At 34.5% G+C, this 23,973-nt stretch overlaps 4 protein-coding genes across 8 annotated transcripts; 2 read left to right on the forward strand and 2 right to left on the reverse strand.

Moving 5' to 3' along the window:
• The first annotated feature begins 1,114 nt into the window (after positions 1–1,114).
• LOC100854357 (L10-interacting MYB domain-containing protein) lies at positions 1,115–8,218 on the forward strand. 3 transcript variants are annotated; one of them, XM_010666495.3, is made up of 4 exons: positions 1,115–1,446; positions 3,556–3,716; positions 6,936–7,262; positions 7,388–8,218. In XM_010666495.3, exons 3-4 carry the CDS (start codon positions 6,936–6,938, stop codon positions 7,991–7,993), a joined length of 933 nt encoding a protein of 310 aa, XP_010664797.1. In that variant the 5' UTR covers positions 1,115–1,446; positions 3,556–3,716; the 3' UTR covers positions 7,994–8,218. The 3 variants fall into 3 exon arrangements, with proteins under 3 accessions (XP_010664797.1, XP_019072046.1, XP_019072047.1); XM_019216501.2 differs by lacking the exons at positions 1,115–1,446; positions 3,556–3,716 and adding exons at positions 6,502–6,536; positions 6,638–6,706; XM_019216502.2 differs by lacking the exons at positions 1,115–1,446; positions 3,556–3,716 and adding exons at positions 6,505–6,536; positions 6,638–6,706 and having other exon boundaries at positions 6,930–7,262.
• Positions 8,219–9,246: 1,028 nt separating this feature from the next.
• On the reverse strand, positions 9,247–13,530 carry LOC100242000 (probable diphthine methyl ester synthase). Its single transcript, XM_002280113.5, has 7 exons — positions 13,066–13,530; positions 12,848–12,972; positions 11,514–11,743; positions 10,698–10,737; positions 10,463–10,554; positions 9,819–10,084; positions 9,247–9,726 (listed from the first exon to the last, which is right to left on the reverse strand). The coding sequence occupies exons 1-6, from the start codon at positions 13,213–13,215 to the stop codon at positions 9,864–9,866; spliced, it is 858 nt and encodes a 285-aa protein (XP_002280149.1). The 5' UTR covers positions 13,216–13,530; the 3' UTR covers positions 9,247–9,726; positions 9,819–9,863.
• Positions 13,531–14,295: 765 nt separating this feature from the next.
• LOC100267764 (protein disulfide-isomerase LQY1, chloroplastic) lies at positions 14,296–16,961 on the reverse strand. Of its 2 annotated transcripts, XM_002276492.4 has the most exons (5): positions 16,576–16,906; positions 16,400–16,483; positions 16,266–16,317; positions 14,937–15,093; positions 14,296–14,544 (listed from the first exon to the last, which is right to left on the reverse strand). In XM_002276492.4, exons 1-5 carry the CDS (start codon positions 16,846–16,848, stop codon positions 14,523–14,525), a joined length of 588 nt encoding a protein of 195 aa, XP_002276528.2. In that variant the 5' UTR covers positions 16,849–16,906; the 3' UTR covers positions 14,296–14,522. The 2 variants fall into 2 exon arrangements, with proteins under 2 accessions (XP_002276528.2, XP_059590976.1); XM_059734993.1 differs by lacking the exon at positions 14,937–15,093 and having other exon boundaries at positions 16,576–16,961.
• A 1,844-nt stretch (positions 16,962–18,805) lies between these two features.
• LOC100245445 (putative HVA22-like protein g) lies at positions 18,806–23,267 on the forward strand. Of its 2 annotated transcripts, XM_002276438.4 has the most exons (7): positions 18,808–19,107; positions 21,027–21,067; positions 21,170–21,268; positions 21,361–21,417; positions 21,502–21,565; positions 21,651–21,860; positions 22,724–23,267. In XM_002276438.4, exons 2-7 carry the CDS (start codon positions 21,036–21,038, stop codon positions 23,126–23,128), a joined length of 867 nt encoding a protein of 288 aa, XP_002276474.1. In that variant the 5' UTR covers positions 18,808–19,107; positions 21,027–21,035; the 3' UTR covers positions 23,129–23,267. The 2 variants fall into 2 exon arrangements, with proteins under 2 accessions (XP_019072048.1, XP_002276474.1); XM_019216503.2 differs by lacking the exon at positions 21,027–21,067 and having other exon boundaries at positions 18,806–19,107.
• Positions 23,268–23,973: the final 706 nt, after the last annotated feature.

Consider the following 23,973-nt stretch of genomic DNA (forward strand, 5'->3'; position numbering starts at 1 on the left):
ACCATAGTTTAGGGATGTAACATTATATTATTAGTTAAAAATATAATTAAAAATAAGAAAACATTTAGCATTTATACGATGATATAATTGTTATAAATATATGCACTAAAATTCAATATATAAAAATAATTATAATTATTGTGGATATATTATTTATAAATAATAATACATATAAAAGTATAAATTGCATTTAACATAACAAAAAATAATAATAAATAAAGATTGAAAATTAAATTACTTATTATTTATTGTAGAAAGAAAAAAGAGTATAAAATTAAATTAATTTATGTTTTTAATAATAATTAATTAAAAGATAAAATTGTAGATAAAGACCAAATTATTTTTTTAATCAATATCTGACTTAATATAAAATAATATTTTTAATATGAGATGATAAACATAATTTTTACTTTTATAAATATTATTATAATAATAATTAATGTATCAATAATTACTATAATTATTTTTATGTATTGAATTTATTACGTAAAATCAATTAATTTTACAATATATATATTCATAATAATTTTATTATTAAAACATATTATTAGTTAAACTTTTATTAGAAAAATGAGAAAATATATAATTGATTTGAGAGAATATTTTTTCCGTAAGAAATGTTTCTTTAAAAAACAATTTTCTTTTTAAAATTAATAGTTTGAAATCGTCTTTTAAAGAAATGTTTTTGCTTATAAATTTTTCATCTTTTTAAGAGAATTTTTTCTTTTTAAAAAACATAAAAAGAAAAAGAAATCATCTCAACAATAGATGACAAATCCTGATGATTTTTTTCTTGTAAATTTTTATTTTTTAAAATATAAATCTTCTTTAAAAGAGATTTTTTTTTTTTCAAAAGAAATGACCTCTTCATTTTTCTTGATTTTTTTCAAGAAATTTTAAAAGTTGTCTCTATTTTTACCTATAATTTTATTTAAAAAATAAATAATTTCTTGAAGAAATGTTTTTTTTATTATTAAAATTAATTTTTTAAAAAAGATTTTTAGAAATTATTTCTGCAAAGGGACGATTTTTCCTTATAACTTTTTTTATTTTTATTTTTATCACTACCATAATTTACAAATTATTATTTAAAACAAGCTAACACATAACACATGGAAGGACGCAGTCTGGCAAAAATCTCTTGGGAGAAGCAAACATTTTTCAGAATATTAATGACGGAGGGAGTCCACCAAGTGCACATACGCCACTGGGAGCCAAAAATTTAACAAAACATCAGCAAATCGTCTTCCGACACGTCTTCTAATCTGATGCCAATTTTGTTCCTTAGACCTTCCTCAATTACATTACATCTCTCCTTAATTATAAAACAAAAAAAATAAATTAATTTTATATTGGTTGAATTTTGGGGCGTAGCAGCTCGTCGCCAATTCGCCGCTGCTCTCTGCAACTAGGGTTCCGGCAACTTTCCGCTGTATCTCCGATCAGGTCTTCCTTTTTTCTCTCGGTTTTCTTCTTCTGCTTCTTGATTATAGCTCTGTAGCAAAGCGATTTTTGCTGTTTTTTTTTTTTTTTTTGTCCCTTATTCGCAGATTCCTTACGGTGAACCGGTGAATATGTGTCAATTATAATATCTAATATCTAGAATGGGAGAAATCAAGGCATTTGCAAGTTTCTTTTTCTAGGGTTGAATCCTCTCTCAAATTGTTATTATTTTGTAACGCAGTACTGGCATGTTTTAGATATAAGTATCTACTGATTGGATGAAAATTCCATCAATTGATCAGGGATATTATTGATATTATCAGCAACTCTACTGAAATATTAGATGTGCAGAGTAATTTTGTTTACTATGCAGTATTCCACATTGTTTAGGCTGTAAACATGGAAAGTAGATTCTGATTTGTATTAAACATTTATTTCTATAAATTGTTTGTCGACCACTCAATTGCAGCATTGTGGTTATCGACTTTCTGCTTCATAGGCAACTTATTCGGCAAATTTTAGATATGAATGTCATGACAAATTTTCAATATGAATGTTGGTTATACAACTTGTTCCGTTATGGTTGAACTTTCAAGATTCTTATTATAAATGTCATGGTTATGATTAATTCTTGGTTTTAGTGATACTTTTAGAATACCTTTCGTTGTTGTATTTCCTCATTATATTATATCTTTTAAATGTTAGAAACATGTAAAGTGATTTTTATTTGTTGATGTATGGTATTCTATTTATGACAAACGCATTGCATGGGAAGTTCTATTCGTTGCTTGGAGTCACTAGAAATTCTTTTATATATTTCCCAAAGCTTTTGCTAATGTACTTTTCCTTGTTTGAACTGATGTTCACACTAATATATCTATCGAGTCTGCCTGTATTTTGAGAGTTTGATATATCCGTAAACATTGGCAATTCAAACAACGAAGAACCTTTTTATTGTCTATGATGACTTTGATGAGACTTCGAGTTCTTCAATAATTGAATGCCTATGAACTTGAACCAGAAAAAGGGAAAAAAAAAATGAAGGCTTAAAATGGTGTTATTTTTGCTGTTTTATTTTCTAGCCTTTATGGTGGCAGTTTATGACTTCTTTTGCGACTTACAATCTAATATGCAAGGCTTGAGTTTTATAAGAACTATACCATATCTGAAGCTAGGTTAAAGTTTTGAATAGATCACAAGTCTTGCTGGATTCTTAGAAATAAGCAAGATTGTAGTTTGGCAGCATGATTGTGCCTGAAGTACAAGATTCATGCAACTTAAGCCTATTCTAGCATTCAAAAGATCCACTCTCTCTTCATGAGCCACATTAATTGCCTTTATGGACATTTGCTGCTTTGCAATCTAATTGTGTCTATTATTTAATATTATGGATGAAGGAAAAATCAATGTGGTGGATGAATATGAGGTTCCTAAGACCTGTAATTAGAAAATGGGAGTTTTTAAGAACTAGCTCCCTTGTCGCACCTAATCTCAATGATGGGAGTTTCCTACATCACTACAACTAATGCTATTCATGTTATCTGGCTTTGTGAGGAAGATCACCACCCACTCGATCATCATGATAATACTTTCTGGCTTCAAAGGTGATTGGAGACATATCATTTTAAAATGGCAATTGGGGATGTTCCACTACAAGAAGAAAAGGAAATTTGACTTAAGTTTCTGGAGATGTTTCAGGAGTGTGGAAACAGGAAAATTGAGAAAAAGAGAAGAGAATGGGAAAAAAAAAGATTAAATGGATTATCTCCAACTTGTCACCATGTCATTGCACAAACCATTTATAATGGCCGTGCCTAGGTGGATTGTGGTTCGACTATTCTTTTAGGTTACCATTTGACTTCAGTGTCAATCCACAATAGTTTGGTCACCAAACCTGTTCATCTTCTGTTGTGTTCATGTTTGTATTATTCTTTTCATTTGCACGCCATAGATGACATTCCCAGATCATATGATGCAAAAAAAGAGGGTAAAGAATTAGGAATGAAGCAGGTTTGACAATGCAGATTATGCTTTAAGTTGCTACTCTTATGGACCATGGTTGCACATTATAACTGATGACTGACATATTGTGCATGTGATAACCAATTGCAGAGGGGCATGACTGATCAACGTATGCATACACCAAGGGATCTTTTGAGTTGAATCAACAATCTACTTAAGGTGATGACTTTTTGGGGTAGAGCTGCTTGTTAAGCTATTCATGCTTTCTGCAACTAGGTTTCCAAAAATTTTACGGCTGTATCTCTGATCAGGTCTACCTTCTTTCCTCTGTCTTCTTCTTCTTCTCAATAACATGTATATCTGAAAGCAATTTTACATTGGCATTTTTGTCTTTTATGTGCGAATCTGTGGGTGATCAGGTTACTGTGTATCAACTGTAAAGTCAAACTCTCACAAACAAAAGAAAAATGAACAAATTTGCAATTGATTATCAATAATCAAGTGTTCTCCATATGACTTTTTTCATCTAGGATGTTATGTATCTCTCGATTCTTAAGATGTTTTAATGTATGTTTTGAAATTTTAAAACATCTGCTGCTATATTAAAAGATCTATCAATTGATTGATGATATTATTGGTATTGTGAGTATCGTTGGATGTCATCAATGCCACTACCAAAATATTAAGATGCATAGAGAAGATTTGTTTGCTGGGCAGTTTTCTATGTTATTTAGGCTTTCAAAAACTTGGCTTTTCTTATTCTGTAAATATCAAAAGTATAATCTGATTTAAATTTAAATTACCAGTGTTTTTTTGTGCCAATGGGTTCTTGGGTTCTCATCCATTCAAATGCAGGCTTGCAGCAACAGGGCCATTAACTTTATCCTTTTGACGCAACTTATTTGGTGAATGTAAGATAAGATTTTGGTCAATTACGATTGAAATAATCAAGATTCTTATTATAAGTGTCATGTTATAATTAATTCTACGATTTCAATGATTGGCAGAACCATTTTAGTACAAATTGAGGACAAATGTAGTTTAATTAGTATAAGATTCTTAAGATTCCTTTTATAAGGTATTGAACTGTATGCAGTACATTTCCATAATACTTTTTGTCATAGTATTTCGTTATTATTTTATACTTAGACTACATTTGGTTGGTGGGATAGTATAGGATGATATATGTATATCCTTGGATATCATATTCACCGGATAGTATATGCATATCCTAAAATATCATTTTATTTCTAATGGGATATGATATTCTTGGATATTATATCCAATAGACATGATATACTAAGATATCATTTTTAATGTAATATGTTATGTCATGCTTATATTTGGTTTGTAAAATGAATAAAGAAAAATGGAAAACATATTTAGTATTACTAAAAAAATTATTTTGCTTATATTTGGTTTAAAATAAAAATTATATTGCATTGCAATATTTCCTATAAAAAAAATGAAATCTCTCTCATATTTAGTATTCCTTGAAAATTGTTCAACAATTTAAAATTCAGTAAATAATTATTTATTTATTATATTTATAATTAAAATATTTAAAATTTATATTATGTTATTTAATATATGAAAATAATTTGTTTATATATATATATATATATATATATATATATATTAAATAATACATATGTATTATTTTATAAATATTTTTTTAGTTCTTTTTAATTGCAAATTTAATTTTTCTAATCAAAATTTTTTGTTTTGCAAAATAAGTGATATAAGAAAATTAAAAAAAAAAAATTGATGAAAAGTATACATTTATGATACATGGATATATATCATCTCATATCTCAACTTAAGATTAATATATCTTATATAGAAGGGATATAAAAAAAAGGTTGGATAATATATTCCACTACTCATCGTATTCCTATGTTTGGTCGAACATATGATGATTGATGAGGAAACTTATCATATTTCATCACAAACCAAATATGATATAGGATATGTTATCCTATCACTTATCCTATCACATGGTAATTCCAAACAACCAAACATGACCTTGATGGTTTAGCGGGCTTGGCTTGTGTGACAAGGGGTTGGGATGAGGATCAAGGGGATTCCAGTTGAGATTTGTGTAACAGTAAAAAGAGAATGTATCATGCAAACTATAAAAATTTATTGTATTACATTTAAATGTTAGAAACATGTAAACTAAATTTTATTTGCCAATGTATCATGTATGGTATTCCCATCCTCAATGGATATGTTTTATTTGAAGCTCCTTTAACAATATTGTTAGTCCTTTCTGTTGATAAACATTTTGCCTTATATTCCCAAACTTTTATTGGAAATTTATTTGGCAAAGCTTTTATTAAATTCATACTTTTCCTTATTTGACAATTGACACTGATGTTGACACTAACATATCTGTTGAGTCTGTCTATTCTTTAAGATTCTGACATATATATATTATAACATCCAATTTTCAAAAATGGTGAAGTATTTCTGTTTATCATGACGTTGATGAGATTACTAATTGTTAAATCAATAGTGCTTCTGACCTTGAGCCTAAAAAGGGAAGAAGTAAGTGAAGGCTTAAAATGCTGTTGTGTTTACTAATTTATTTTCTCAAACTTCTTGGGTAGATTTGAGAATGCCTTTTGCTTCTTCTCCAACATTATGAATTATGATGGTTATCTGACAAGAATAAAATGATATATGGACAAAAATTTCATGTTGTGTAAAAACTAGGAACGTTTCTGAAGCAGTACAAGTTGAGGAAATTGTTTGGAAGGCAATTATGTTGCAAGAGAATCATGAGCCTTACTGGGTTTTAAGCAATAAGCAGGAATTTCTGTTTCAGCAGCAGATGGCACCTGAAGAAAAAGATTAAGACTTATTTCTAGCATTCAATAATCCACCCTTATTCATTAGTTGCACTTATTGCCCCTATAGACCTTGATTGTTTGCTACTTTTCAATCTAATTACGTCTGTTATTTAATTATATGGTTATAATTTGAATCCACACTTCCTATTACCTAGTCTTAATAATCTGATCAAGAACTTGGCATCTTCTATTGCATTCATGTTGGTAACTCGGTATTATTCTTTTCATTTGCACACTGTAGGTTGCTTTTCCAAATCATATGATGCAAAAGTAGAGGTAAGTTTCATATAAGATTCTGCACTAATGGCTAGTTTTATGGACAATGGTTGCACATAAATGGATGGATGACATGTTGTGCATGTAATAACCATTTGCAGAGAGGCAGGACTGCTCATCCTATGCATACACCAAGAGATTTTGCAGATTGAGCCTATTATTAATCTAAGGTGATGACTAATAAGTGATGATTTAGTAGCCTGAATATATTTTTCAGGAGTATTTTGTGATATCTCCATCTCCATTTTTATTCTTGCTGCAAAAAGCAAAAACAATGGAGTCACTGCACCTTCTTTAGTGCATGGTGCTTGAATTCGTCCTCTAGGTTTCTTGTTGGACGTGTATTATTCTGTCAATTGGTATATCATTAACTTTGGGTGAATTTCTTGGAAGTTGTAGATGGATGGTGAAGCTAATCATCAACCTAAGCAAGAAAGGTTGAGGACAAGGTGGACAACATCCCTTGATAAGATATTTGCTGACTTAGTAGTCAAACAGATTCAATTGGGAAACAGACCAAACAATGTTTTTGACAAGAAAACATGGAATCGTATACGTGATGAATTCAATGTGCAAACAGATCTCAACTTTAATAACAATCAATTGAGGAAGCACCTGGATGTTCTGCGGACTCGGTACTATAATCTCAAATCAGCTTTTGATCAAAATGAATATGCTATGGATGATTCTTGTTGCATTGGGTTTGACCTGTGGGAGGACATTGGGGTACATTTCTTGCCTTCTTTTAATAGCATTGTTGGAAATTCCAGACAAATCCTATTGCTTTGTCCTTTTATTTTCTTGTAACAGTTTTATTGTGAGTTCCTGATAGATTGTATTTATTGACACAGCCTCGGCCTGATACAATCAAAATTAAGGACTGCCCCATTTATGATCAGCTATGCATGATCTTTACAGAATCAGGGGCTGACGGGAAATATGCCCAGTCGAGTCACTATGAGGAGTTAGATGACAAGTCTGTTGGAATAGGTACTGCAATAGATACTTCTGGGTTAACTTCGTATCCAGAAAGTGGAAAACTGAGTTCCAAACCTTTGTCATCATCAAAAATTGCGCAAGAAAATGCTTCATTAGCAGAAAAGTTGGACAAGAAAACAGCAGAGAGAAAAAGGAAACGATCATCTGAGACTGGCTCTTTTTCAGGTCAAAATAAGGGAGGTAAAGGAATAAATGATGTGATGGCAGAAGCCATGCTAGAGATGGTTGCTGCTTCAAAGTTGAGGACAGTTACATCGATACAAACCGATGGCAAATATACTATCACTAATTGCATAAAGGCATTGGATGAGATACAGCGCATTGATCAAAAGATCTACTTTGCTGCTTTGGACCTGTTTGAGGACCCAAACTTGAGGGAGACATTTATTTCTCTTGGGGGTAATGAGACGCGGTTGACATGGCTGCTGGGAAAGTGTGGTAATGCTACCTCCAGTTAAATCATGGAGGTGGCCTTTGTATAAATCTTAACAGGTATAGGTTTTTTTATAGTGAACTAGTTTTAGTCGTTAGTAACATATGATCCTCTAGTGGTTGGTGAACAAGTTTTAGTTTGTCTGGGACTTGACTTTTTGGTGGTTTAGTAATGACGAAACTGTGCAAGAGGCATGTGTAGAGCAAGTACTACAGGAAGCAGCAGGGCATGGTTTCATTTGATCTTAAAAGTTGCATTTGACAGCCTGCCTGTCTTTTAGGGTTTTTGAATGTTCCAATTGCAGGGACCTGATAAACGATCTGGTGTTCCATGTTCTCTGCCCAGTGGCAGGATGAGCTCCTGCAGCGCGGATAGCTTTTATAATTTATTTATTAGTTTGGTTAATTGAGTTTGTAATCAGGATGCATCTAGATCTCCTTGGATTAGTGCTGGGAAATTCTTTGCTTCAACGAGGGGAAGTGATGCTTTCAAAGGGAGCTCTGATTTTTTGTCACCTGGGTGGGATGCTTAAAAAGATGACAACTTTAAAAGCAATTGAGGTATTACTTTTTATATAGAAATTGTTATTATTTTTTAGTTTTAAAAATAAAAAGTGAAAATTTTTTAGAAACCATCACCCATATTTTGATTTCTCGAACGTCTACCTAGACTTTTACTAGAATCTGGGCCTAGTTTTCCTAACTTGGTGGATGAGACCCAGTGGAAATAGATTGTCTAACATGGTCCATTACAGCAGGTGGCCTAAATGCCACTCATAAGACTCATAAGATCGGTTCAAAAATCTACACAGCTCGTTTGAATTTTGAAGCCAGGTCCAGGACCAAGCCACGATCTTCTATGCTGGGGGTAATGCGTGTCTTTGATCTATTTATTGGTCAAAAAACTTGGTCCAGACCATCAAAAAGCTTCCCAACCTCTTTAGCGAAGCTCGCTTTTCACAGCACGTTTAAATGGCATCTCCCATTCCATTCCACAACGCAAATGGCTCCAAGAATTAACGCTAATCATTGTGGGAACCAATGTTTTAGCTGAAACAATCCAACTCGTATTATATTGCTTTGTGATGGGTTTTCACCGGTGATGGATCTGTACCCACATTCTCATTTTGATTTATAGATGTTTAGAAGGCAAATTAATCATTTTCTCCAGTCAAACGATACAACTCGATTTTGGAACTAAAGCCAAGGGTTTAAGGGGGCATCAGAAAACTGAGTAAATTAATTCCAGTTTGTTCAATTCATTTATCAGAAATAGAGATAAAAACAAAGCAATAAAATACTTTTAACTTCTTCACTTTTGGGTAAATCCTCCTTTCATCTTCTCGATGTTCATTTAGCTTAAAAGATTGATCTCACTCACAAAATTGCGATTATAAATAAAACATAATCAGACCATGGGAAAGGAAAGCATGTCACTCTGATACAATATAATTAATGGAACTCACCCAGACAAATTTTTGTTGCACAGATTACAGCAGGCAGGCATTCCAGCAACCATAATGAAATGACCATCCAGCTGATGCAGGAAGCTGAGGCAAGAAGTACACCACCTAAATGCAGGTCCTTGAATTAAGAGAAGTGCTGTTGCCACTCCAAACACACCCAACCATGATACCCTCTATCTGTTTCTTATGGAGGTTAAAAAAATAACCAATAAAAAGTGTTTGGCGGATCCCCCCTTTGGCTTCTTTACTACAGCTAGCAGGAACCGTATGACATGTTGACAAGAAGTTCAATCCTGCCCCATTAGCACTTGAGTGTTTGTTACCATGACTTTACGAAAAGAGCACAAGCCTACAACTAAAAATTAGATCAGAGTGGAATTCTAACCTGCACAAAGAGGGAACATTGACTTCAATCCCAATTGAGCCAAAATCATGCAGTCTGGTTATGTTTTGACTCGGCACTTTCTCCTTTAAGTTTGTAAAAATCCAGCATTTCTTCTTCCACTGGATGTGTCTTGCCTACTATGACAAGACAATGCAGAGGTGCTCCAAAATCAACCTTGAGCAGCTGCCTCATTGAGCCTGCAACTATCATCTGATCCTCGCTTCCCAGTCGGGCAAAACCAACACAATCAGTGTCTTCACAGAATGCTGCAAGGCATTGCAAGAATTGTGGAAATGTTATAATTACAAATGGATACTCAAATTCTTCCATATATGTTCTCCAAATGCACAAAGAAAACAAGGAAAATGTAAGCTTATCTTAAAATTTTAAATGTACCTGTCTTATTTCTTCTCTATGATGAATATGTGAAATAAATGCAAATTACAGTAACCCTAAAGTAGAAAGAAAGTGACCTAAACCATCATATTGTCACCAATTCTATGCCTGCAACTTGCAGGAGAATTATCTTGTTTATAAACAGTTACGAAAACTGAAACAAAATATATTCCCTTATCAAATATGCTTAAAATTAAGAAAATGAAATGTCAAAGCACAAGGCAATTTCACAAGTTCATAAGCCTTACCAGATTCTCCACGCATTTGTTCAACCTCCAAAAGCTGCTCAATGGCAGTGTTTATTGTCATATATCTTGGTGGTTCATATTGTTTTTTTCCTCTGAAAAGTTTGTGAAGCACATATGGGGAAAATAATTAGCCAAAACAGTAAGAAAAGATTGTAAAATTAATTTTATAATAAAACTTGAAAGAAGGTGCTAAATTGTAAAACTTGAAGCATGTTCAATCATTTTGAATTCAGACCTGCATAAAGATTCCAGCGAGGGTTCCTTCACACGTATATCTGTGGTGATAAAACATTTGCAATGAGTTTTAAAGTTAAAAACACTAGAGTAAAAAGCAGTAATGAGTTCTCACAATAAACCTTTCAGAACCCAAAAAGGTGTTTCTGTCCATTTTTACTGGATGAGAAAAGAGCAGAAATTGGAGAGAACAACAAAAAAATGAGATGTTCCCTTGATAATAAAACACAAAAAATGCACTATTTGTTAACTAATGGAATAAATACCATTCAGTGATTACCTAACGCTTTTTTCTAGGTAACTAGCTTCTAAACCTGGTACTTTTAACAGTTGATTAGACAAATGAGCTAGCCAATTAAGGTCTTAGCAAAATAGGATAAGATCCAAGAGGTTCCTACTGGTCTCTTGTTCAAAATTGATGCATAGGCAGGTAAAACATATTATGTTCATATGACACCAATTTTTAGATAACCATGTCAAGTTTGAGATCAAATTTCATTCAGTATTAACAGGAGAGATTCTGTGAACAACAAAGTGTAAATGACAGGTGGGTCAGGTCAGGAAATGTATTATATTTCATAGGTTCAACAGAAGATATTAGAACTGTTGTGAATGCAAAGATAGTATAGCTCTTTCTTTTTACCAAAAAGAAGGCGTAATAATAGTAATTGAGAGTTGGACTACAATAGCACAACTAAATAATATGTTTTTGTGCAGCTCCAATAGGTCACAACCTATAGAGCAAAGCTAAGGCTTCTGAAAATTGAGAAACTAAAGCTTGACTCCCAACATCAGGACACTAGCCTTTAAAACTCACCCAACAAGCAGAGGGTATGCAATCCAAGCACACGATTTCTTTGGATCTTCTCATAAAAGCTGTCAGGTCTCCATGTTTCAGTGAAGAATGGAATGGAAATAGTCTCCCCATAGCGGTAAAGTTGTAAGCCACAAATTCCAATTGCATTCATCACTGATGCATTGTGAACCACCTTGACATCCACCCCCAGTTTCTTTGCTCGAACAACAAGATCAGAGTGTGTTGTAGCTCTGCATTCCAAATTTCAATATTAAATTGCTAAAAACAAAAGAGGTTGGAAGTTAGGATAAATACCATAAAAACAACCTTGTGCAACAGAAATATAATTGTCAATGTACAACAGCTAAGTGCAAGTACAATTTCAAATTCTCTATTTTTTTCCAAGTAGAACAATGTTGCATCTTCCCAGCTTCAAACAGGGTTTTTAACAGATATAATACATTTTGTAAATGGAAGTAAGCACCAACTGGCATCCTGAAAACCATTGGATTGTTTAAGTTATATTGGGCATGCCTGGTCACCCAGTAGAAATCGAAAGAGTTTATCATATTTCACATAGCATTAAAACATATAAATTTCTCGTCTAGAATTGGAGCTATTAAATCCAACAAGAGACAACCTGAGCCACTGCCAGAACTAATTTTAAGGAGAAAATTTATGTTTCACAAAATTTCACCATTTCAAATTTTCTAACTTGTGTGTGCTAATGGTTGTCATACTTTGTAATGGAATCTTTTAAGGAGATGGATTTGACAATAAAATTACACATACAAAAAGCACTGGCACAAGCCAATTTATAAAGGGCATCCAAACACACCTTTGGTTGGTGAATTTAGATCTCCATTTAAGACTTAATTTGATGAACATTTTACATGATGATGATTACAACATTGACAATCAACTAATTTCCCCACCTCTTATCTAATATTTCATTTTCTACACTGCAGAACACTGTAAATTTCAAGTACATTATTTTTATTGCTGTGGATACTATTGTACCATGCAGCAGATTTCTGGGCCTCCTTTCCAAAAATCATGCACTCTAAATGCTCTTAACAGCTCTATGTAAAGTCCATTCAATTAATTTAAAAGAATTAGCACAGTCCTAAACAAAATCAAACTTTGGTTATGGCACTGGTGATTAAACACCTAAAAGAATCATTCATTCAATCATACTCTTCAAAAAATCCCTTTTTATTTTTTGGGATCTCAGAACCAAGGAAAGAACATAAAAATAAAACCACACAAATCTTTAAAATAAGTTGGCAATGGCTTCTCATCTGACCAACATTCATAAAAAGTGTGTAACTGAGTGATGAGAAAAAAGAAGTTACCCAAAAGGATCACCAACAACAAGGAAACCCACATCCGAGTGACGAGCATCGGACAGAATATCATCCGCTTTTTCCTCCACCATTTCTCTATCTGCAAGCGTAATTGGTTTCCCATAGAGATTTTCCTGTAGCCAAGTAGCCAAATCCCAAATTTCCAAGTCTAAAATCAAAGAAATTGAGGAAAAATGAAAAGAGAAAAATTGGAAGAAAAAAAATACCAGTGTGGAAAGACCATTGGAAGAAAGACCAAAGGAGAGGAGAGAAGTGTAGGCTTCAATGAAGACCTTGCTGCATTTCTTCACAGCTTCCAGGCCCCTCAGCGTTATGTCTCTCTCATCGCCCAAGCCCAAGCCTATTATGTACAACATCTCTCCTATCCTCTGTCTGTTTTGTTAAACCCTACGTCTTTCTAGGGTTTTGCCATGGCAATTTCTGACCGCAGGGTCGAGACGAGGAAGTTTAAACGACGTCGTTTGACGCGTCTTAAGATTTGACGGCGTTTCACGACTGATGGATGGCCGTTTGCTTGCACGTTGTTTTTACCGTGTATGCCCTTCGACGTTGTCAAAGATGTTGTGGCCTTGTGCCCTAACCCTAACGGTTTAAAATAAAAAGCTTTTAGGCGTAAAATATCATAGAAGGGAAAGCCTTCCATTAAAAACATTTTGTGGTATGGGAATTTTTTAAATATTCTTCTACAGTAGAAATAATGGAATATGAATTGTAGGCCATTTGGTCATATTTTCTAATTTATTTATTTATCTTTTAACTTAAAAATAATTTTTAGGAAATATACACTAATAAGCCTATATTTTTCTTTTATTTTTAAAAATTAATGAAAACGATTCATACTTGTTTTTTTTTTAAATTATTCTCTCTTTTACTTTGTTTTAAAAAATTATTTCCAACAATCAAATAATGTTAGAAATTTTTAAATCCAATTTCTTAGATTAAGTTTTAATACTTGGATTGTTCTTAGATTAAGTTTTTCAATCTGAATCATGGTTTGGATAACCTAACATTATCTTAAATTCAATTTAATATTTTTATAATACTTATAATATATATATCATCTTATATAATTTATAATTATTTTTCTTTATTTTTTTAAAAGCATCATAAATAAATTTTGAATCATAAAATCTAATTAATCTGATCAATCCAAATTTGATCTGATTAATCCAAGTCTAGTAAACCAACCTGAATAGGATTCTTAAATTGAAGTTAAGGTGCCATAACTGATGTTAGAGGTAGGATCCGGTTGGATTTGAGTAAGCAAGAATAGGTTTGATGGATTCTTCATGACCAGTTTGTATTCTACGGTTATACCAAAATACACTGATGTTCCTCTCTCCAGGAGTAGCAAAATTCCACTTGCCACACTTTTGCAATGTTGGCCCAGTATACATGGTACATGGCTCCCTCCACTGAATGGAAAGCACAACCCATTTGGTTAATGGAATCTCCATTCATCATTTTCCACATCAACCAAAGAAAGAGAGACAAAAGGTTGTTGTTTATACATCAGAAGGCATGAGAAGATATGACAAAATTAAAGAAGTCTACCAAAAAAGAAAAATTGGCGTTGGTTCATTCCTCCTTAAGTTGACTTAAAGGAGTTAATTGCCCATCCACTTGAATCCAGAATCCATAAGCCAATGCTTCATGGGAGACTTCAATCATCATCTTTAAATTCTCTGCTCCAAACAAAATAGACATTCTCCTTAGGCTTCACAGTTTGGGACTAAGTGTGTTTCACAGTGTTCTACTAGTATTTTTCGAAAGAATCATCTATATCAATATTTTTCTAGGAAGCATTGTAAGCGGTTTTTGAATTTTTTAAAAGTGCTCTCTAAAGTTTGCTGATCACTTGATTTTTTTTGTTTTTTCAAAACACTTCTTATATTATTAGTGCTTTTTAAAAACATTGTGAAACGAATTCTAAGTTGGTTCAGCTCGATATGTCAGAATTCTTTCCTCTTTTATCTTAATTTTTATGAGTAACCTTTTCAAGCTTTAAGTTAGCTATGGGTTTTAAATTATAGGTAGAACCCCACAAAATCTCCATGACTACAAAGAATCATCATACCTGCGATCAAGGTACCGAGGTTGAATACCAGAGCCTTGACATGTAGTGCATGTCAAGGAACCAGCACCATCACAGTTAATGCATCGGGAGACTTCTTTCTCATCTCCACCAAGCACTACCGTCACATTGCCGGTTCCCATGCAAAACCTGCATCTCTCTGGAAGAACAAGAATTTGATTTCCACATTTAACTCTACAATACCATAAGAGTGAAGATTCAAGCTACTAAAACTTCTAAATGGTTATCATATCAGTCTGATCCTACATTTGCTTTACCTATTGTCAACAAGTTGATGATGTACATACCAAAACTTCTAATGTATCATTTTTTTGTTAGCAACCATCCTAAAAAATATCAATTCAATGACAACCATCCTTCATAACTATGTTGCAACTATATTGTGCATTTACATTATTAGTCATCAGGCAACTAGTAAATTAAACTCAGTGTCAGAATTTAAATGTTTTTTTAAAAAAAAAATTTGTCGTCCACATGTGAATTGACATAGGTTCTTTAAGAGTTAAGATATGTCAATTGAACATACAATAGGATAATCTTTAACACAAGGATGGTAAAGGTAGTTTTGAAAGGCTGATAGCTTTCACCTTATTAAACTACGGTATGAGAATACTAGATGTAATGGATAGCAAATCATGAAGCCGAACACTTAATGTCTCGTTATTTACATAGGATATTCGAATTCAGGTGAATTTTTGTAATGGGATGTTGTCAACTTCATGATTAGATTCTGAGGAAGTTAGTACTATTCTATGGGTCCCAATGGTCTCTACTTAAATTCATGTATCGTATTGGTATGATTTATGAAGGTTGGATTAATTCTAGATTTATTTAAGTATAAAGACGTTTTGGTAATTATGTAGGATTGCACATGAGTTTTAGATTAGGTTAATTGATTAATTATAGGGCCTATTGAGTTAATAAATTAATTATGATTTGTTTCGGGCAAAATTAAGAGACCCAAGGCTTTAATGGGCTCAAGTCACTTAAGCTCATTGAAGAATCTTGTAAATACATATTAGGTTTCATAACTTTTTTCCATAGTCTTCTTCCACCTCTTTAAATAAAGAGAATATAACCTCAAAAAGATCATGGCTTCCGAGACCGATTTAAATTTTCAAACACTTGTAATTTATGAAAACATTCAAACAAGTACACATCAATTTTTTATAACATTCGTATTACTTCCATTGATTAGATAGAAGATGCCAAACATATATAATGTAGGCAATTAACATAGACATCAAGTGAATTGCAAGGAGCAAAGAGTGGAGCGCTCTAATAATAAAATGAGGTGGGAGAGGAACTCACGTGCGCCCGATCCATCGCAAGGGAAGCAGGGTTGAGTGTTCTCTCGCTTCGCCTGCAACACAAAAATTTCTTAATTTTATAGTTGGAAACAAGTTACAAATGTCAGAATTTGAAAAAGAAAAAGGGAGACTCACAGCATTATCAATTTGTGTCTCATAGAAAATTGGGACTCCAATCCCAACGGCAACGCTCACAACTCCCACCGATATCGCCACTATCTGAAATTCTATTTCCACATTTTCACTATCTCGTAAAGAATCGCTTTAAAATGAAAGAAAACTGGAAAAGAAGTAGGGGATAGAGAGAAAACCGTGTTTTGATCGAGGTCAAGAGCCCTAATTCTTGGATAGGAAGCTGGCGACCTTCGATTTCTGGCGAATTTGTGGGACAAGGAGGGAGAAGGGGAAGAGAGCTTAAGAGGGCAGCATATGAAAGAAGAGTGAAGGCGAGGAAGGGAAGGTGCGATTGACATCTCAGCCGTGCTGGTTTTGCTTTCAGCCCCAATCCAATGGAGGCCTGAATTGGAAGAGAGAGACATTTGAGTTTGAGTGGATGGTTTTGGATATGCGTGTGGGGTTGGCATGAACACGGACCAGACAGCTGGGAACTTGGGATTTCCATCTCAGTTCTTGGACAGGGCCTTTTCGAGTTTGAAGGTATGGAAAGACCCAAAGTCTTTGGGCCTCAACGGATGTCGACTCAGCCTTCTTAGCCCTTCTCCTCTTCCCACTCACCTCCATTTGGGCTCATTGCTAGCCATGCGGGTCATGACTCGTGACTTATCTATCTGGGGTCTACAAATTAAATTTCTCATGATTTTCGACGCTACTCGTATGAAAAATTGAGATGCTAGGAATCCAAACCATAAATGATGGACAGACTCATGCACTATCTGTTTTGTTTTGCAACTAAAACTCTAAACACCCTTTAATGTACGCTCCTAAACACTCTGGAGAACACACCAACAGTCAACCATCGCCAATCTTGGTTGAGACTTCGACAGAGAGTAGTAGGTGAGACCGTAAGAGAGGTAGGGGAGAGTGGATTAGGGAGTGAGGGCGTGAGAGGGACAGCCCAACAAACGGCTATAATTAGAAGCACGTGAGGGTGTAACCATGCCTTTGGAGGCTTGTCCCATTAGTCCACTTTCACTAACGTAGAATCCAAGGCTTTGGGGAACCCTCCCCCCACATGCTCCACCCTTTTCTCCCCTTCTCATCAGTCATCACCATCCCCCTTTTCCTTCCTTTCTCTTTTTCCTCCTCTTTTAATTATTCTCACAATCTTGCAATCAATTACACAGAAGCGCACGCAGTAGGACGCACCTCTTGCCGAAGAGAAAAACAGTCCAATCTCCACTCATGACACTTCTCTAATAATAGTCTATAATATTTTATGCAATCATTCTATATGCCAAACCCCATTGAATTTTAGACATGGCCGTAATCCACACTCATTTTAACCTCCTCATTTGCCAAATCAGATGCTTCCCACGAAATTGTTCTGCTTTGGAAAAAAAAATAATCTTGGGTGAGATACCAGCTGTTCTCAAAGGGTCCCTACCATGGAGTGGGGTTGGCCCATAAAGAAGCAAAGCAAGTTCCCCTGTCTATGTTGTCCTAAAAAGGGCAAAACAATGATCATTTCATAATAAGTTGGTATTGAAATTCTATAACGTAAATAAATTGAAAATTGCAATCCATCAGTCATTCTACCTAACGTCCATTAAAGCTGGTGCGATTACAAAATTGAATCAGGAATGAGTGATGAGCATTAAGCAGGAGCTTGTGCATGGACCAGTGGTATGATCTTTCATGTTTGTGAGACCTTTTCCATTCAGAGGAAGAGGGGATGAAACTTCAGAAGGACGGAAAAGCAGAGAGAAGGGTGCTGGTGAAAAGCGAGACTCTAACCTAAAAGACGAAATAAAAGGAGTAAAAGTGAATCAGGATGCCAAGGGGCAAGGCCAGAGTTTAAAGAGAGTGAACTTTTATTTTCAAAACCCTGGGGGAGTCTATCACAATTTCTATAAATCTAACTTTGCAATTATCACTTTTTTTTAAGGATACAAATATAATACATTTTCCCCGTTATCCATTGCGATTAGACTGACTCTTTAATAATCGGCTACCGCTTCTCCCTGGCTCTTTATCACTAGCTGTACTGGACTCACATTGCTGTGACCCAACTACGTGACCGACTGCGTGTGATTTGCCGAAACCATCACCGAACGTTGCGCCAGTCCAAAGTTTCCATTATCTCTCGTAACGGTAAAGTTCAGTGGTTGGTGGGTTACATAGCTATGTCCCCGTGGGTGACGAATCCATTTCGTTTCAAATCGTCTCACATGAGTTAAAATAAAGAAAATTTTAAAATATTTACTAGAGCAGGGATTGGCTGCGGTAGCAAATCCTTTACACTCGTCGAGATTAGAAAAGATTGAGAGATGCCAGCCGTCCGTTTCACGTTGTACGGTGATTTAGCACGAGTACTCACACCACCCTCGTGCTCCAACAGCCACCCGCCCACATAACCCTCTATTACGGAACTCAAAATCAAGTTTAAAAACTACTTTTAAATCTCACGAAACAAATCCGAAGCAAGGAATTCAAAACAACACAGGGCGTTGCTGTAGCCTGTATCATCATCTCAGTCACTATCCCTCTCTTCTTACGCCGCCGACATAGTAGCGGTTCGCCACCGTAGCGTTTCGGCGCCGCCGATTCGTCCGTACGCCGGAGATCCAATTGTAGTTTAGTCACCATTCTTGTGTTTCCAATTACTCCGAGTAGTCCGAGTGTTTGGATTTTTACTGTTTTCATTTTCTTCATTTCGTCAGAAGGTATGGACCGATTTGTCATTCTTGGTTTTCTAGATTTTGGTGTGATTGATTTGATTAGTATTTGTATTCGTTTGTTTGGACTTCAGATTTTCTCTTGCATAGGATGGTTTATGAGATTCTTCGTGGTTGGTTGCCAAGAAATCGGAGGAATGAAAACGAAATCTGGAATGTTAATTAGTTATTCCAGTCTTAAATTGTTATCAGATTCCGAATTTTCATTTATTTTTCTTGCAATTTCCTAGCAACCAAAGGGACCGTTGCACAAGTGTAGATTCCTTTTGTTTTCTCTTCTAGGTTTTGTTTGCATTGATTTGCACTAGTTTCCATCTCTTAGGTCTCTGTGTTTTGAATCGGTGGTAATGCAACATTCTAGGCTTATGGCATAGAATGTCCGTTAATTAAGCTTAAGATAATTTTCTAGCTGGCTTTTCCGTTTATATTTATCCTTTCTTTTAATTTTCTGTCTTAATTCATTATAATTTCCGTTTGGTTTCTAAGAAAATGGATGAATAGGGAAGAAAACACTACAATTTTCACATTATATTTCTCCGCCGTTTTATTTTTCCCAAATGAAGAAAAGCTTAAGTTAACTTTGCTGTGTAGTTGCTGTGAGGTTCAGTTCAATGGTTTTGGCCTTCTCAGATCTGAATTATGAAAATTAAAGAATTAAGATTTTAATTTCTTTCAGTTTGAAACATTTTCTCAGCAGCCAAATGGTGCATAATTGTATTTTCCTCTTTGATTCTCTTGATATGACTTTTGATAACGTCCTGGACATCTGCCTACATTTGCTTAATATGAAAAATTGTAGAGAATTCCCTCATGGAGAGTGAAATCTACAATTTCAAACCCATTTAGCTGTATACCTATTTAATATATATCTGATAATAAAATTGTTTTGATGATAATTGGTGGAAAACTCCCTTCCATAGAGTGAATTCCACTGCTAACATTTCCTGTTCCTGAAACTATTGGAATACTTAAGTAAACTCATTTTGAGTCTCCATATATGATGCTTCTCATTGGTTATGACTTTTGACAAATTTCTCCACTGGGGTTTTCTTATATGTGGAGGCTAATCTACTTATCATGCTTCCTATGTTCTCTAGGGTTGCTTCTTCTGCTTCCATCTTCCATATTATTTCTGCCACCTGTTTAAACTGATCACATATTTTCTTCATATGCTTAATTAAAAAATAAAGCCGCCTGTTGTTATTCTATGTTTTGAGTTCAACACATTTGGTTGAGTGTTCTTCACCAACCCTATAATGATTGCAGGAATTTTTTAATCTTTTTAAGCTTTGACTCTCTTCTGGTAGTTGAGATTAGTTAGAATTTTATGTCATAGTGGAATTTTGTGGTCTTTCAAGATATTTTGCTCTGATTAAGCCAATTTGTTTATTTTCTTGTTGGTTTTGATAGAAACAAAGTGTAGAAACTCTCGAGAAGCAACAGAACATTGAGGAATCTGAAGTGATCTATTTTATTAAGCTTCAAAGCACTTATTTATACAGCTAGCTTAAAACAGAAAAACATAAAAATAGCAACAAACCTGCTACCTATAAATACTTCCTAAAGAATAGAAACAAACCAAAAAATTCTTCCTAAGGAATAGGTAAATCTTCCACATGACTAACTTATTTGACTACTTCCACTTCAATCTGCTCAGCTCCATGTCAGCAGCTCCTAGGACATGTTATTCAACATTTCTTGAGTCTAAAATGTGACTGATAGTTGTTCTTATGTTCTATTTACCACTACATTTATATTTTAAAATTGTACAATTTTTTCAAAACCAGTTTTCTTAACATTTGCCTTTAAGTTCTTCAGAATTTAACATTTTATCTTGTAGTTCCTGTTAAAACTTTTTTAGAATGCTATATTTGACTTAAGCATTTACTTTTCGTTGTATATGTCAGGCATACAAAATGATTGGATCATTTCTTACTAGAGGACTTGTGTATGTTACTCAATGAAACCCCATTCATTTTCTGTATAACAATATAGAGTTGATAAGTTTGTTGTTATGAAATTTTGAAATTTTTTAATCTCATAACTGCAGGATGGTCTTTGGCTATGCATATCCTGCATATGAATGCTTTAAAACCGTGGAAAAGAATAAACCAGAGATTGAGCAACTTCGTTTTTGGTGCCAGTATTGGTATATGTTTATGTATTGCCATATTTGGTTCACTAGGAATTCCATAAGCAACCTTGTTCATAAAAAGTGTGTTTTCAAATGGACTTGTACAGGATTTTAGTTGCTGCAATAACAGTCTGTGAGAGAATTGGTGATACTTTCATTTCATGGTATGGAATTTAAACTTTACCATTGGGATGTTTTATGTATGAATGTGTATTTTGATTGTGTTTTTTATTTTGCTTTCTTTCAAGGGTACCAATGTACAGTGAAGCAAAGTTGGCATTCTTTATATATCTATGGTATCCTAAAACAAAGGTATGGGCCTGATTGGGGAATTAAGATTGTAGTTGTTAATTATTTGCATCTTACTGTAATTGCTTCTCTGCTTCAATTATTTCAGGGAACAACATATGTTTATGATTCCTTCTTTAAGCCATATGTTGCAAAGCACGAGACAGAAATTGATCGCAACTTGTTGGAACTAAGGACTAGGGCTGGAGATGTTGCAGTTCTGTATTGGCAAAAAGCTGCAAGCTATGGCCAGACAAGAATTTTTGACATTTTGCAGTATGTTGCTTCACAGTCAACACCAAGACCACGTCCTGCTCAGGTATTCTTTGACAAGGGTAACCAGTGTTTGACTGTGTTATCTTCTTGTCTCTATCACCTAACTCGTATTTTGCACAGGATAATTATGCTATTGACCTTTCCAATCAAGGCAAAATAGACCTCTGCTCTGCTATATAGCATCCTTATTATCAGGCCTTGATTTGGTTGTACACCATCAATTTGTGCACATAAGGACCTAAATCCTTTTTAACAGTTGGTATCGGCCTGAATTATGCTAGAAGATGCTTCACTTCATTTTATGATAATTAGAAAAGATACATGAAATGCACACTGGTGGACACTGTTGATGCAGGGAAATAGTATTTTCATCTTTTTTTTTTTTTTTTTCTTTTTTTTGGTTCTTTTCTCCATCGATTAGGGATTGTTATCCTTGGATGAAATAATTATTTTGAGGATGTTTTCTTGTTCTTTTTTGTTTATAATGCACAAATTTGTGTGTTTTGGATGAAAACACACAAATTGAATAATACACAATGAGCTTTTTTAATTATATTTTTGTTTGGTTTTGGCATTCTGATACCTACTGTAGTTTTGAGACTTGGGGAAGGTTCCTTCCAAATTGATTAGAAAGGAGCTTTATTAACTGGATTTTATGAACTTTCTAATTGGACTGATTCAAAAGGATTAACTGTTCCGGAGGAAGGTTTATTAGGACCTAGCATGAGAAATGGGCTTTCCTTCTTAGTTTTGATACTAGCACTTTAATGTTGTTTGTTGAATGATCATAAAAGCATTATGTCCATGGAAGTTGAGATACTGGAATTGAACTTTGAAATGCTGCCGTCATTTATCTTAACTGACATCATTTCTGAGCTACCATTTACTTTGTAATTACAACTGCAGCAACAAGGTCCTAGGGCTCGCCAAAAACCTGCTGCAGCAAATCGCCGGTCTGCTACTGCAACACAACCACCTCAAACAGAAGAACCACCATCTCCAACTTCTAGCACAACTTCAAGTCAGAACCAAGAGGAGGCAACCCAAGAAGAGCCGCCTCCATCACAGGAACCTAAAGAGGCAGCTCCACCAGCACCAACCTTGAATGCACAAAAAACAACTGTAACTCAACCCGCCACAGAAACCACCAGCCAATCAACATCAAATGGAGCAGAGGACATGCAGATCGAACCAGTCTCATCTTTGCCAAATGAAAATGCTAATCCTCAACCACCGGAGACTGTCATGGAAGAAACAATTCGGGTTACCCGAAGTAAATTCAGGAAAACCCGGTCCACGGTGAACCGCTGAAGAACGAGGTCATGGTATTTCCGTTTAACTCTGCAAAATGTGAGTAATTAGACAGTAGATGAACAAAGATGGGTATTGGATTATTGATGTTGATGTACATTTGTCAGCTTTCTACTTCTATTCTATATTGGTTACTTTATCCGTCCGCTTCTTTTTTTTTTAGCATGAGGTTGACAAAAGTGCTTTGATTTGGTAGGTCCAAAGGTTTCAAACCTTTAATTAATAATATGGATGAAGATGCCTTTCAGGTGCGGTGGTTGCTTTATAGGGGAAAGTATGTTGTTAAAGGTTTAACATCTCACCGACTGTTTTGCTCAAGGAAACAAGGTGTGTATCAGCATCTTTCCCCATCAGCCTAATGGGGAAAGACAAAGATCGATTATTTATGGTAGGGGGAGCTGGTGGGAATGTTATTCTGAGAGAGGATGATGAGAGTTATTAAGGAAATGAGATGTTTTCCGTTCAGAAAATGGAAAATACTATATCGCCAGGACCCGAAAGTAGTATAAACTCTTCTGTCTTGGATTCGAAGATGCTATGGAGATTTTCTTTAATAAAAGAAAAATACAAACAAAGGGACAGCGTGCTTTTTATAACACGCCAAGAGAATCTTTTTAAAAGGCAATCAAAGTAGAAAAAGAAGAAAAGGACTGAAGTTGATGCTGATTAATTGCATGTGACATGTGCGGAACACAATTAATTAGTTATGGATAAGGATCTTTGTACGGGATATTTTGCCAAGGGAGAATTATAGTTTGGAAGGTCGGGTGGCAATTCCCCACCACCTTTTTTTTTGTGATAATGGTACGGACGTGATAGTTCCATCTGCCACGTATCCACCTTTC

The sequence above is a fragment of the Vitis vinifera genome, chromosome 18, assembly GCF_030704535.1.
Source record: "Vitis vinifera cultivar Pinot Noir 40024 chromosome 18, ASM3070453v1".
Lineage (NCBI taxonomy): Eukaryota > Viridiplantae > Streptophyta > Magnoliopsida > Vitales > Vitaceae > Vitis > Vitis vinifera.